The sequence below is a fragment of the Schistocerca nitens genome, chromosome 11 (genome assembly GCF_023898315.1).
Source record: "Schistocerca nitens isolate TAMUIC-IGC-003100 chromosome 11, iqSchNite1.1, whole genome shotgun sequence".
Lineage (NCBI taxonomy): Eukaryota > Metazoa > Arthropoda > Insecta > Orthoptera > Acrididae > Schistocerca > Schistocerca nitens.
The window spans coordinates 147,432,431-147,446,652 of record NC_064624.1 but is presented as its reverse complement, the minus strand read 5'-3'; the positions used below and the strand labels follow the sequence as shown (position 1 = coordinate 147,446,652).

At 38.2% G+C, this 14,222-nt stretch overlaps 1 protein-coding gene across 19 annotated transcripts in view; it reads right to left on the bottom strand.

Moving 5' to 3' along the window:
• LOC126213414 (eukaryotic translation initiation factor 4 gamma 1-like) overlaps positions 1 to 14,222 on the bottom strand; it is a 786,084-nt gene that overhangs the window by 115,478 nt on the left and 656,384 nt on the right. For 16 of the 19 annotated variants that reach the window (XM_049941158.1, XM_049941157.1, XM_049941144.1 and 13 more), the window contains 5 exons: positions 10,456 to 10,672; positions 8,862 to 9,007; positions 8,231 to 8,323; positions 1,971 to 2,135; positions 867 to 1,004 (listed from right to left, as the gene is read on the bottom strand). In XM_049941158.1, the coding sequence (XP_049797115.1) occupies positions 867 to 1,004; positions 1,971 to 2,135; positions 8,231 to 8,323; positions 8,862 to 9,007; positions 10,456 to 10,672 (759 nt within the window). The remainder of the gene's footprint in view (positions 1 to 866; positions 1,005 to 1,970; positions 2,136 to 8,230; positions 8,324 to 8,861; positions 9,008 to 10,455; positions 10,673 to 14,222) is intronic. The other 3 variants (XM_049941146.1, XM_049941145.1, XM_049941147.1) reach the window with 3 other exon arrangements.

Genomic DNA, 14,222 nt, shown 5'->3' with positions numbered 1-14,222 from the left:
AACCCATTTCTGAAGCTTGGGAAAAGTACAACAAGAAAATAGGTGACCACATTCTAGGATTCAACTGGTTGGCTTAAAAACTGGTGTAGTTAACATTACAAATGGTAACAACAGATTAACAACAGTATAGGCCAGTTATCAGTTCTCTCACTTCAGACTGAAGCAAATTTACGACCCCAAATCTACGTTTACACCCATACTACAACCACAAAGTATTAGTGCCACCCACCCTAGAAACTTTTAATACTGCATTTTCTATACTTGCATCTAACCACTTAGCCTAACCTAGTGTACTTGATTAATAGCTTCAGACTATCTCTGTACCTTCCAACCCTCTACCTCAAACAAGCATGATGTATCTACAGCAGCTCAGAATCTGTATGCAATCAGTTGGGTAGCTCAGAAACTCCAGTCTGGCATGACATACAGATGTCATCATGGCTCTGCTTTACCCACGTAATAAAGAAGGACCCAATTTTCTGTCTGAAAATAGCCCTTACCTTTATGTAAGACAGAGCAATTTCTTCGAAAGAATTTGATACTTTTCCATGCACTTTAATGACAGTGAGAGGGATAAATTCACTACAGCTGCACATTGTTTTAGCAGCCTGAGATAATATCCTTCATAAAACACGACATGGCTTTAACTTGACAGCTAAGTGTCTATAAGGATTACATTACATTTTGGTGCCTGTGGGGCATGCAGGAGGGGGGAGAGGGAGAGAGAATGTAAAGCAATGACACGGGTTAACTCGTCAATGCCAACTCGGGAAACATCGTGTAGCTTTGGGGGGTTAGGAGATTGAAAACTGGCTTCACAGCCAAAATAAATATTCCATCGTGTGGTTTTTAACTGGTATACTCACCTTCTCGAACACCAGATCGATGACACCGTGCAGCCGTTCACTGTTGTCAATTGGCAGGGCCTGTACTTGTTGCACCAATGTGTGGAACTTCTGGGGCGTCAGTTTGTTCAGTACACCACGAACTTTTTTGTATAGATCCTGAAATACAACTCAAATATCACTCTACCCACATAATATGTGAAGCACTCGTAAACTAATAATATTTCTGTACAATATACTTTACACACTATGTAGGCGAAGTATTCCGTTTACTTTCATTTCAGAATTGCATTTTAATCCCTTATTTACTCTACTCCAGTTATACGTAATTATATTCTTTCCATCAGGTCGAGTACTAACACTGTAAGTTGACTGCAGAAGACTTTTACAAATGTCGTAACAACACAGGGCGAGTCAGAGAGCACAACTTTGGAACGATATAGAAACTTGTAGAGAGAACTTACAGAATCTGTAGATGTGTCACATAGTAGCAAATGACCACAAGTTTGATTCACATAGTGGAGTGCCGGTGACAGTTACTTTCACTGGTGTGGAACGTGCTAGCTGGGCATTTTGGTTTGGATTTTCAAAAAACCAACTCTTGCAACAACTGTTTGGTGTAAATTTCACACAGAATACATTGCTAAAGAACCTCCACACAGGCATACAATTCACTCTCAGCCAAGAATCGAATCGACATTGTCTCGGCACAAGTTATATCAAATTTGCTGCAGTGAGCATGGGAAGAAATTGCTTACATCACAAACAGTAGTCACATAGAAACAAAGTGACACTTGAGGCTTACGTGAAACTCTAGGTCGTCTGCTAGAAAATGACATCTACTTAGCCTGTAAGTTACCTCAATAGATCTGATCATTTAGAAGTTTGAAAGGCTTTTATTATTCATCCTGTATGTCTAACAACTATCCCTCACCTATCATTTTATTCAACCGACACAGGCGACAGTATAGTAATCCTTGCAGTGGAAACATTTTTAAGAACTTCCATATTTAAATTCCCAACTAACTGCACGAAATGGAGACTCGATTCTTGTAACTATTGCCACAGATCACACAGTAAACAGTGAATGGACCAGATGCAGGACCCACAGCCACAACAACTAACCGCAGTCTTGTCCTGCTCTGCTTGGCTGCCACGCATCCGCGCCGGCTTCCACGCGTTCTCCGTCTCCCGCAGTTTCACCTCCGTCTTAATCGAGTATTGGATAATGGGCGGCTTCGCCCCACTCTTCGCCTTGCCCTGCTGGCTTCCACGCTTCGTTACCGGTTGCTGAAACAAAAACCACATTGCCTCTATCAGTAGCTGACACATTGAAAATAACACTTCATTACTTTATTATACAGTGTCAAAGTAATAATAAGTAACCTCGAAGGATGAATATTCTAATTTTGCTTTCATTTCACTTACAGAACTCAATTACTGCAAGGCTCCTACATCAATCAGGACTATTTAAAAACTAAAAAGTAACAGCATTCAAAACAAAACTTTGCAATGTATGTGGCAACAGGACCACTGGCAAGCCCATTATATGCGACCTACAGGTCAAAGGAAATGCACTGATCACATCTATGGATTTCCTTTCAACAGTTACAGGACTGCCAGAAATGACCTGAACACACACTTGTGCCATGTTATATCAACCACAGACTCAATGACATTTTTTATTTGGCAACACTTGTATTAGCATTATATTTTAACCGACTTGGAATCTACCAGTTATACGAATCGAGTCAACTGTTGTTGACTGAGCAACACAGGTCGTTTAAAAGTAAATTCAAAACGGTATCGTTTAAAAGTAAATTCAAAACTGTAAGGCCACTGCTGTTACACGAATTCCAATAAATCTAGCGCGTAGCAGATTACTTTGATCTCCTCCCACTGCAGCAGAGTCCCAGAAACCAGCAGTTCCCTTCCTACATATTTTTCTTATTTCAAACATGCTGTTCCCTTATCTTGTTCTTACAACTGTTTTTTAATTCCTACCACATTATTTTCAAACAATATTTTCTGTCAACTGTAATTTCCATTGCATTTTAAGAGAAAGTGGCACACTTCTTAGCAATGTATTTCACGACTCTGCGTAATTTATGCAGTTTGTCCTGTAACAAGTGAGGCTCAGTTTTGTGTGACCAATCCTCATTATCCCTCCCACTATAACCCGGGCCCAACCAAGCAACCTTCCCTTCCCAAATTCAGAACTACAGCATTGGAATTAGTCAGCATTATGGGTTGCACCTCCTGAAGGCAACGAGGGTTGAACAAACTGCCACACAAAGAAACCCGACTGAATTTTTGAAATATATTGTTGTAATCAAATGTCTGCTTTTGTACACTGATTACAAGTTTTGTGGAAGTAATAAAAATCTGTGTGTGTTAAAGATATAAAACTGCAGCCAGTTGCAATAATCACTATGTGGATGATGTGGCCTATTCTACACCTTACTTTAGATCTATGTGACGTTGCCATTATGGCCGTACCACTTTAGGACATGCTGTAAAATAGATCTGAGGCTGGTCATTACAGACATCATCGTCTATGAAGAACTGATATTGTGATCAGACTGGAATAAACAGCATTTGATACTGAAAGTCAATTCAAAGAATGCTGTGCTTGACTCAAGATTTAGATTTATCCAGGAAATCAGCTGAGCTTCTTGCATAGAGACTGAAAGAAAAACGTTGCTGTCAGCCTGGTGTGTAACATTCTATTTACCTAGAGAGCCATCATTCTTCCATATTTTAACAAGACAAATGATATTATATACTATAGTGACTGGCAATTTTTAATAGATAGCTCAAGAAAGTTTTACAAGTGTCTTACTGCATAATAATGGAAATAGATCATTCAAGTACTCCTAAGGAAGAATATCGAAACATTACACTTATTTCAGACAATTTTGTTTCATCATCAGTCGTCAGTGTCTGTAGATTTACAAAACTGGTGAAATTTTTATTGGGTTAGCAAAGAGGATATACAAAATATCTCTGTTTCCTAGTCTATGGAACAGCCATGAGAAAAATTAAACTCATGGCAAGGTGAATATGAAACGGACAAACTTTGTAGCAGTTGTCAAAATTTTTTGGGGAACCACAAAGCTGAAGAATATTCCAAAATAGTTGACAAAATTTTCCAAACACTAGGAGCTAATGAGTTTCACGTTGCCTTCTTGTGCACAGCTATTTAGATTAATTTCTTGATAACTTGGGCAATTACAATGAAGAACGGGAACAGTTGAACCAGTACATCAAGATTATGGAGGGAACACATCAAAGCTTTTGGGATCGCCGTATGATGGCAGACTACTGCTGGAACTTGCAGAGACACTCCAGACCAAAACCACTGGAAACACCCATACAAAATCATTTTCTTTTCCAGTGTAAATTGATTGTCTCTGTATAATAAAGTAGTGTCAACTCAACAAAAATATGATTTTCATATTAAGCTGACCTCAATAACCTGAAATTTATTAATAAAGCCCATCTCAACAGTGTCGCCCTGTGTTATTCTTAGGCGTATTGTATATTTAAACATTCCCTTCATACTTTACATTTCTGGGGCCTACGTTAATTTACATCTTTGTAGGTTAGACCTACATGACAATGTCGAGGTATTACAAGAAACAGGTACTGAACAGTGAGAGAATAAACATGCAGCATGGAAGACACTGTGATTTAAGAAATTCATCCCACTCTTTCACACAACGTAATTAATTTTGCGTAAAAAGAAATTTACTTTGTAAGTAACACTTTTCGAACCACCTTTCGCAGTATTTTCCCCAGACTGTTAGAAATAGGTTCGAATTAGCAAAAGCCCATCTCAACAGTGTCGCCCTGTGTTATTCTTAGGCGTATTGTATATTTAAACATTCCCTTCATACTTTACATTTCTGGGGCCTACGTTAATTTACATCTTTGTAGGTTAGACCTACATGACAATGTCGAGGTATTACAAGAAACAGGTACTGAACAGTGAGAGAATAAACATGCAGCATGGAAGACACTGTGATTTAAGAAATTCATCCCACTCTTTCACACAACGTAATTAATTTTGCGTAAAAAGAAATTTACTTTGTAAGTAACACTTTTCGAACCACCTTTCGCAGTATTTTCCCCAGACTGTTAGAAATAGGTTCGAATTAGCAATTGCCAGAGAGCGCCAGAAAACAAGCATTATCGCATGTGCGCAACTGCAGTGGTGTAGGACGCCTACATGTTCATATGTATAAAGCACTAAGAGAGTGTACATTATGCCATAAAAGAAACTAGAACATCAGAGGATACTCAAAAAGCATCGGAATTTTGTAAAGCATACTAAAATGCATAATTCGGCTTCGAGCGCACAGGGACGGAGAGAGCGCACAGATGGTGTAGCAGTTCTTCAGAACCGCGAGTGCCACAGATGTCGTCACATGATTCACATATAACACAAAGTATGCATTTTATAACATCATGGTAAGGTTTTAATGTTTTCTGTCATTTTTATTGGCTGGACTGAAATGTTTCATTCATAAATGTGTGGTTTTTAAACGCCCGATTCATTCCCCTATTGACCCCAAAAGAACACTGAAATGTGTGTGTCCTTACTGACCTGTATCCTGGGCTGAATAGTGAGTGATACAAAATTAATTTTGTAGCGAGTTAAAAAAAAGGCATATGATTAACTACACAATAGGTCCATGTGATTTATACGATATAAATACCAAAATTTAAACGAGGTATTAGGAAATTATTTCAAAAGCTATCCCTATACGCCCTGTTTTACAGTAAATCTGAAGATTATCTTCAATTTTGAAACTACCAATGGTGTGTTACACACGATAAACTATGAATGCTTACACGTAGCATGCCTTTAATTTATTATAAAAACAGGTGACAGATTTACACTGATCAGCACGAAGGGACATCACAAAAATGTTTACTTCTTACATTGACGTACACATACTTTACTATATGTACAACAGCAGGTGTTATTGGCACTGCAGGAAGCTTCTGGAAGAAGGTGGAGCATTTTGTTTGATCAAACTTTTTGGACAGTTAGCACATAAAAAATGATTGTGAAGAGAAACTTAATTGGAGCGTAGGCATGAAAGTGTCACTTCTATCCCAAAGGAGACCATACTTTGTGTTGACTACAAATTTTCTGTTTTGTACACCCCTGCCCCTTTCGGGACCTGTGCCACATCCATTCCACTGAGGTGGACATTAGCTACGGAGGATGCTATATAGCGGCCGGAGAGGCTATAACCGATACGAGAACAGGTATGTGTCGACAAGGCGGCACATTAGAAAAAATATCTTGCACATTGTCCACTAAGAAAGATGTTTTAAAGTTGTAAGAAAAACATACCCACATCTATGGTAACTTGTGAAAGTCTAGTCAGCATTTATCTCCGCTTCGGGACATACTAGAAGACCTACCGGAGGAGTCAGTATTTTCTCTGGCTGACAACATTGAAGCAGATGGGGACTGGGAGGTTGTGCTGTGACAAGTTAAGAATGTTATCTCAGAAACAGGTAACAGCACAGAAGAATCTGAAGCTGAGGCAGAGGATCCAGTCATTCTCACATGACTAGTGTTCAGTACACCTGTCCAGAAGAAATGAGTGAAGTGAATAGTACACGGAGGGTGGCAGAAAGTGATTCTGACACGTCTGCCCCTCATTCTTAGCTGAGCATGGAGTAAAAATATATCAAAAAAGCACCTGCAAACATTTCTCTCTCTCTGATCTATTTGCTGGAAACCACTGTTTACATAACTTATCTTTACGAGACACAAAATGTGAAGGAAACCCTGTGTAGCTGTGGCACAATAACTATTCCACAGCTGAGGTTCCCAGGCATGAATCTGCATTACATCAAATAACTCAGGATTACGACCTAATGGTTCGCCAACACTGCAATGCTGCACTAAGGACATATCCAATCGTGAATAGCACAACAGCCGATCAATTTGAAATAATCACGAGTTTTCTTCACTTTACTGGTAACAGCGCACAAGGACTGGTCAATACCAATCTGACTGCTACAGTAGCCCAGTTTTAAATTCACTTCAGCTGATTTCTACAAGCAGTCGACTAAGAGAAAGAAGTCTGTTGACAAGCAATATATACCTTTCAGAGGTTGAAGAAACTTTAAGCACGGGTCATCAAGGTACGGATGTGTGCAGGTAGCTCACAATATGTGCACATATCTGTAGTTTAATTGAGAGTCAGAAGAGAAAGCGAAAATGATCCGTTCGCGCGCAGGTGGCGTCCTCAGACTGTGATTATACACAATACAAAAATCAGTGTTTCTCGGTAATTTGTTCACTATTGTGCCTCTGCCCCAGGAACTGAAGAAATGTACAATGCATGCCACAGTAACATATCTAACACATAGTCTAACAGCAGCTGAAAGTGTTTTACTTCCTGAGAAGTAATGGACAGGTAACTTTCAACTGTAGTAACTCCAGCAACTGTTGGTAATGAGCCCGAAGGCACTGTAAAACATTGGAACAAAAATTTATTGAAATTTCTCGCCTATGTGCTGTTGCTCGTCATATTTCATATGAGTTGTGTCGGTCTAATAGACAAATGTTTAGTACTGTATGCACACCACCACTGCAACTACGTCCGTACCGGTGAGTGCGTCTTTTCTCAACATGGAGGGAGCAAATTGCTGGTTCATACACGTGACAGGACATAATTTGACCTCCTTAGAATTCGAAGCGTATGTAGTGAGAGCACAAATAAAAACTGCTCACGTGATGAAAGCAGTGTAAAGAAGCAGGCCAAGTTTAACTCAAGGTCAGATGAAGTAACCTATTGTGCAGGGAACCATTGGCCAAGCTGACCAATGTAAAAAATATACTAATTACTGTCATGATGAAATTTTTAAAACAAACAACTATATTAGTATCAAACGAAAACACCTTTGTGTCCAGATTGTTTCAAAAATTCACTCACTAAAAGATAATAACTATTTTTACAGTAATTGCATTGTCATGTGTTCACTGCAGGAGAAATAATTAAAATCTGATACAGACAGCTAAAAATTATAATAAATGATTGATTACTTTCAACTTATTTGTTGATATCGATCACTCAAATTGTATTTTCTTTCAAATTAACATATGCAAGGAAGGGGTAGAGGCACTAAAAGACACGGTTATATATCCACAATAAGAATATATTTTACTCTACAATCTCTCTCCCTCCTCACAACTACAGCTCTAGGAAATTCAGAAATTATCGACTACAGGAACTGATTTTTTTAGCCCTTCATTGATAATTTTTCCTCACAGTCAGTCAGTCCACTACTTTCATTGGTATTAATCATTAGGGCACACCAGCAAAAAAGTAAAAAAATTGATAACTAATATTCACCATAACACGTACCCCTCGGTAGCTCTGAGATTTTGTGAACGCCGGTGTGAAGTTGTCATGAGGGCCCCTGCTTAGATCCGGCAATCTTGGCTGCTGAAAGAAAAGCTCGTTACACCAGTGCACCACAATACTGCCCTACTCTCAATCTAACAAACAGTTTCAGAAATTTTCCACAATCACAAGTATGTCAGAAACTCCAGTCTGGCATGACATCTGTTTCATCACAGAAAAAAAATAAAATTGCAACTAAAAATTAAAAATAGAATACACTTTACTTTTTATAGTATGTGAAACACTTACAAAACTATGTAAACTTTATAACAAGCAGAAACGAACAGAAAATCACATACACTGAAACAAAAAAACCACGTTTACTCAAAGAAACAACAACTTGCCAAATGAATTTCAGAGCATGCCAACACAAAACGTAAGAAAAACAATTGCATTTCTTTTCAATAAAAGAGGATGACTATAAAAGTTGGCATACCATGAATGAAATATCCTTTTGCAAAAAGGTGATAACCTTTGATCCCTTTCGTGGCGCAATGGGAGAGAAGAAACAAATTATTGCCACTTCTGCATCCAAGAGCTTAACTGTAAACTGCACTTACAACATTAGAAGGTTACTCACCCTGTTCACTTTGTCTTTCAGTACAAAGTTCAGAACATCAGGACGTATCTCTGGCTTCTTCTTTGCTTCTGTTGTATCTTTGAGCTTAATGAGGAAGTCTCTCTCATATTTCTTTTTACCGTCAGGGTTGAATGGGCTCCACTGATCTAGAATAATAAATGTAACATTCACTATGAAATGATCTGCAGCTTACATAATGTGTAAGTGGTCATTGTAATGTGCATGGTTCAGTTTAATTTTAGTCGGCTGTCGTTTGAAGATAAATCTAGTACAATAGTGAACTACCAAACAAAATTCTGTCCAGTGTTCCTTCTTTTCATAAATAGTATTTAACCCTTTAGCTATTTATTGCCAGTACAGAAGATCCACCTGTCACTGATCCTCACAATGTGAATTATGGTCTGAAGACATTTCTGCCCATATTTACCGTTAACTGTACTCCTTTTTACGTATTTCAGGTCACAGCTAGCATAGAAACTAAGTCCTCATTCTGTCACGTTTCAAACCTGCACACAAGTAGAGGAGGACATCCAAATCTAATATATAAAAATGATTATTTTTCACCTTCTGTGCATTCCTATACCATTTGTCTGATTATGAAGTCGAATTAGGGGCACGCCACAGATTTATAATTAGTACCACCACACCTCCACCATCCCTCTAGGTGTAAGAAAACGACATGTACAAATATTTCATAACATGTATCATCACCATCATCATCATCAAAATCATCATCATCATTATAATAAACATAATAATCATCAAATCCATAGTTTTGGGGATGCAGGCTCACAGATGACAGTCTTGATGATGTGCTATCCCTACGACATGGCGGTAGGTGTGGAAAGACTGACATTTTGGGAATGTTGAACAACTGAAATAATTTCAGCCAAATTTGGCACACACACATCACTAGCCATATAGGGAGAAAAAAAAAAGTTACATTGACAGTCCCAGTAGCATTACGGCTGAGGGTAGAGCTGATGTGTACCAAGCACACCTCAGGAGTGCCTGAAGCAATTTCAATCAAATTTGATACATAAGTAACTCATTATTTGTATAACAATATTACAGGAATAAGAAACCTTTACTACCCATAGTATGAAGTGCAAATTGTGTTCCTCAAGGCATCGACCGAGTGAGCCAGTAATTCTAGCAGCACATTTTGCAGCCAAAGATTTCACCACATAAGTGAATCCCATAGATACACTAAACGTCCTCTCTCAAGTTGCACAGGGTGAAACAGCAGAGGACTGTTCCCTGAGGGTTCAGATGTAACTGCGGGGAGAGATTTGCTACATATACGTATGAAATACGTGAACAAGTGTGTGCAAAATGTGTAACATCTCCCTCTTCCTGTGTGTGTGTGTGTGTGTGTGTGTGTGTGTGTGTGTGTGTGTGTGTGTGTGTGGGTGTGTGTGTGTGGGTGTGTGGGTGTGTGTGGGTGTGTGGGTGGTGTGAGGGCTATTATGGTAACTCTCAAACCTCAGCAACGAGGAATTCCAGTATTTATCATCAATGTGAATTCTGGAAAACAGGATCATCAGTGGTTTGAGCACGACAAACTTGTGTGTGTAACTGCTGAATCATGTACCTTCTCTGTACATCTGCTTCGGCACAGGCAGAACAGGCTTGGGTGGAATATTCTCTATTATCTCATCTTCCTTCTTCTCCTTGAGTGCTGCTGCTGACACCTTCGCATTCGCTTCGTTCCGTGCAGCGACTAGTTTCTGCTCCTTCTCCTTTTCACCCTCTGCCTCCTCTTCTCCTTTCTCTTTCTCCTTTTCTTGGTCTTTTCCCTTCTCGTTCTCCTGTAAAGAAAGGAAGACAGTGAAACCTTTTAATGTAAGTAAATGGAAAAATGCAAATGATCTTGCCATCTGTGGGGTGGCTTGCTTGCCTGCAATCACAAAGGAGGGGTATCTTAAGGTGCCAGACAAACAAGGTTCCTGAAGAGGGGCCTTTTAACACGAACCAAAATAGCCTTGCTGTGCTAGTACTGTGAACAGCTAAAAGCAATGGGATACTTGGTTTCCCGAGAGCATTTAGCTCTACTACGACAGCATCCTCTTAGGCAAAATATTCTGGAGGTAAGATAGACACCCATTCAGATCTCCAGGTGGGAACTACTCATGAGGACGTCAGGAGATATAAAACTGGCATTCTACAGGTCGGAGTGTGGAATGTCAAAACTCTTAATTACTCACGTTAAGTTAGAAAATGGGGGTAATGCAAAAGTTGGGTTAATAATGAATATGAAAATAGGAATGCAGGTATTATGAACAGAATAGTGAACACATCGTAGGTAAGATAGACACAAAGTCCCACCTACCACAGTAGAACATGTTTATACACGAACTAGCTCTCCAGATGAAGAAATTGAAGTGTACAATGAGGAAAGTTATTCGAATAATTAAGGGAGACAAATCTTAATAGTCATTTGGGACTGGAATTCGACTGTAAGAAAAAGAAAAGAAGGAAAAGTATTAGGTGAATATGATCATAGCTAGAGCACTTTAAGAATCACAAAAGAAGGTTGTATACGTGGAAGAGGCCTTGAGCCACTGGACGGTTTCAGATATGATTATATAATGATAAGACAGATTTTGGAAGCAGGTTTTAAATTGTTAAGTATTTTCTTTATTGGAAAAACACACATGCCGTGCGAAGGATTACATTCAGTTACATTACTTGTCTTTGCTATAAGATTTTTCAGAGGCAGATGTGGACTACGACCACAGTTTACTGGTGACGAAATGTATGCTGAAACTAAAGAAATTGCAAAAAGTTAGGAAATTAAGGAGATGGGACCTGGGTAAGTTGAAAGAACAAGTGGTTGAGAGTTTCAGAGGAAGCATTACGAAAGAACTGACTACGAAAGGGGAAAGGAATACTGTAGACCAATGGGTAGCTTTGAGAGATGAAACTGAAGGCAGCATAGGATCGAATAGGTAAAAAGACAAGGCCTAGTAGATATCCTCTGATAACACAAGGGATTTAAGTTAACTGATAAAACGAGGAGAATTACAAATGCAAATGATTGAACAAACTCAAGAATTTAGAAGCATATTTCACTAGGAGGAAAATAGATACTGCCCACGGGAAAATTAAAGGGCTTTTGGAGAAAGAGAAGCAGCTGTACAAATATCAAAATCTCAGTGGGGAAACCAGTACTATGGGAATAAGGGAACGCTGAAAGGTGGAATGAGTATACAGAAATATCATAGAAAGGGAAGAAGATGTAAATGAAGAAGTGGGAGATGATCTACTGTGAGGAGTTGGCAGAGCACTCAAAAACAAGTTCAAACAAGGCCCCTGGAGGGTCATTCCATATCAAATCACCCAATAAAAAATAAATTTTACACCCACCTCCTAAGATTTTCATGAAATTTGGCTCAAATGTTTCTAATATCATCCTGACAACACCTGCAATTTTGTTTTGCTGTATCTCTTACTGTTTTTTTTTTTTATAAATTTTTAAAGTTTTTATGTTTTGAGTTTTCTGAACCTTCGGAAATGGTCAATTTAATTTGTATTCAAAACTTTAAATTTGCTTATCTTAAAAACTCTTTTAGATAACATGAATTTTTGCAGCAAGTTTATTTATTATACATATTTTAAGATAAAAATGATGCTATTAAAATGTATTAATATTTTCTATGAAAAAAATACATATATGTATTTCTTTTCTTTTTTTTAACGGATGTTTTGTTTTATAAGAATTGCAATATCTAGAGTCTCAGACCTGATAGAATGCCCCAATTTGTTTTAATTTACTCTTAAACATATAGGCTACTTGATAAAACAAAAATATTTATTAATTATAGTAGATTACATTAGAATTATGTACAAAGATAGTTTACTTACGACACTTATGTATAACCCAACTGATTGCTTGAAACATTGAAATTTTTTGAGTAATTTTGTCTTTTTAAAAAACATTAATGCTGATTCAAACTGTTTTTCCACTTCATCCAAGAGCTTTCAGTTCTTTTGATACAGTCTTTTTTGAAGTAATACATTCTCCCAGTGCCACTTGATTGAGGTGCGTCTACTACACAGACTATGTGCTCAAAAGGCACTATGCAGGAATCTTCTCTTTCAGGCCAATAAAATGATGCAGCGGGTCCTGAAGGATGTAGAAATAGAATTTCTGCATCTTCTTCATCATTGAATATTGTTTTTACCAGTCCAAAGTACCAGTTACCATCATAATTTGCAGCCACATAGCTATTTATGGATGGTTCAACACGAACCCAATCAGAAGAAGAATGGAAAGAAAAGACTAAGGAGGGTTTTACACTATCTGTAGTCCTAATTTCAAGGTTGTTTTTTGGAAGTGGTTTGAAGTTATGAAAACTTCTTGTTCCAGGAATGGTTCGGGTTGCTGAAAAACGTTTTTCTAGTTTTAACCGTAGCAAACCTGTTTCTTTTTGTCAATAAAGTGAAAATGAATGTTTTCAATATTTTTTCACAAAACTTATACACATCGATTGCTGTCATTATTTGTTCTTTGTCTGAAAGCTGTACACTGGCTTTCCTTAAAATTCTTTTAATAGTTCCTCCTAGGCCATCACAAATTGACTTCCCATGACTTGTTGCAAAAAAAAGTGTGTTGGGCCTTCAAATTAAAGTCTCTCAAGTGTTCAGTCAAATTTTTAAAACTGTTTCTATTGGCTCAAATGGCTCTGAGCACTATGGGACTTAACATCTATGGTCATCAGTCCCCTAGAACTTAGAACTACTTAAACCTAACTAACCTAAGGACAGCACACAACACCCAGCCATCACGAGGCAGAGAAGATCCCTGACCCCGCCGGGAATCGAACCCGGGAACCCGGGCGTGGGAAACTGTTTCTATTTTTGTACTACCCAGCACAACCATCTGTAAAGTAGTGAACTGAGTCAATGTCAGTATGATGTAATGACAGTCACTTTGTAATTTCTTTTTGAACAAAGTTAACAAAACCAGTGTCATGTTCTTGGTCATCACTAATAAAACAGTGGTTGGAAACAAAAACATCGTTTTCCTCATTTCTTAGAAAAACTCCAACTGGGTGTAGAGTACAACCACCTCTATTCCAGTGGTAACTTTGGATCTCATTTCGTATAACAAAGGAATAATTTTCACTGAAATCCATCACAATAATTGCTGTTTTGGGTGGTGGGTCTTCTTTCAATCTTTTAAAGGCTGCTGATTGGGATTTTGCTATAAACGAGTGTGGGGTGAGCTTTTCCAATGACCTAACCAATAAAGAAATGTAGTCTTCAACACTGATAGACTGTTTGATCATTTCTGCCCTGTCTGTGTTAACCCACTGACTGATTACAATTTCTTCTTCTAAATCATAATATTCACTT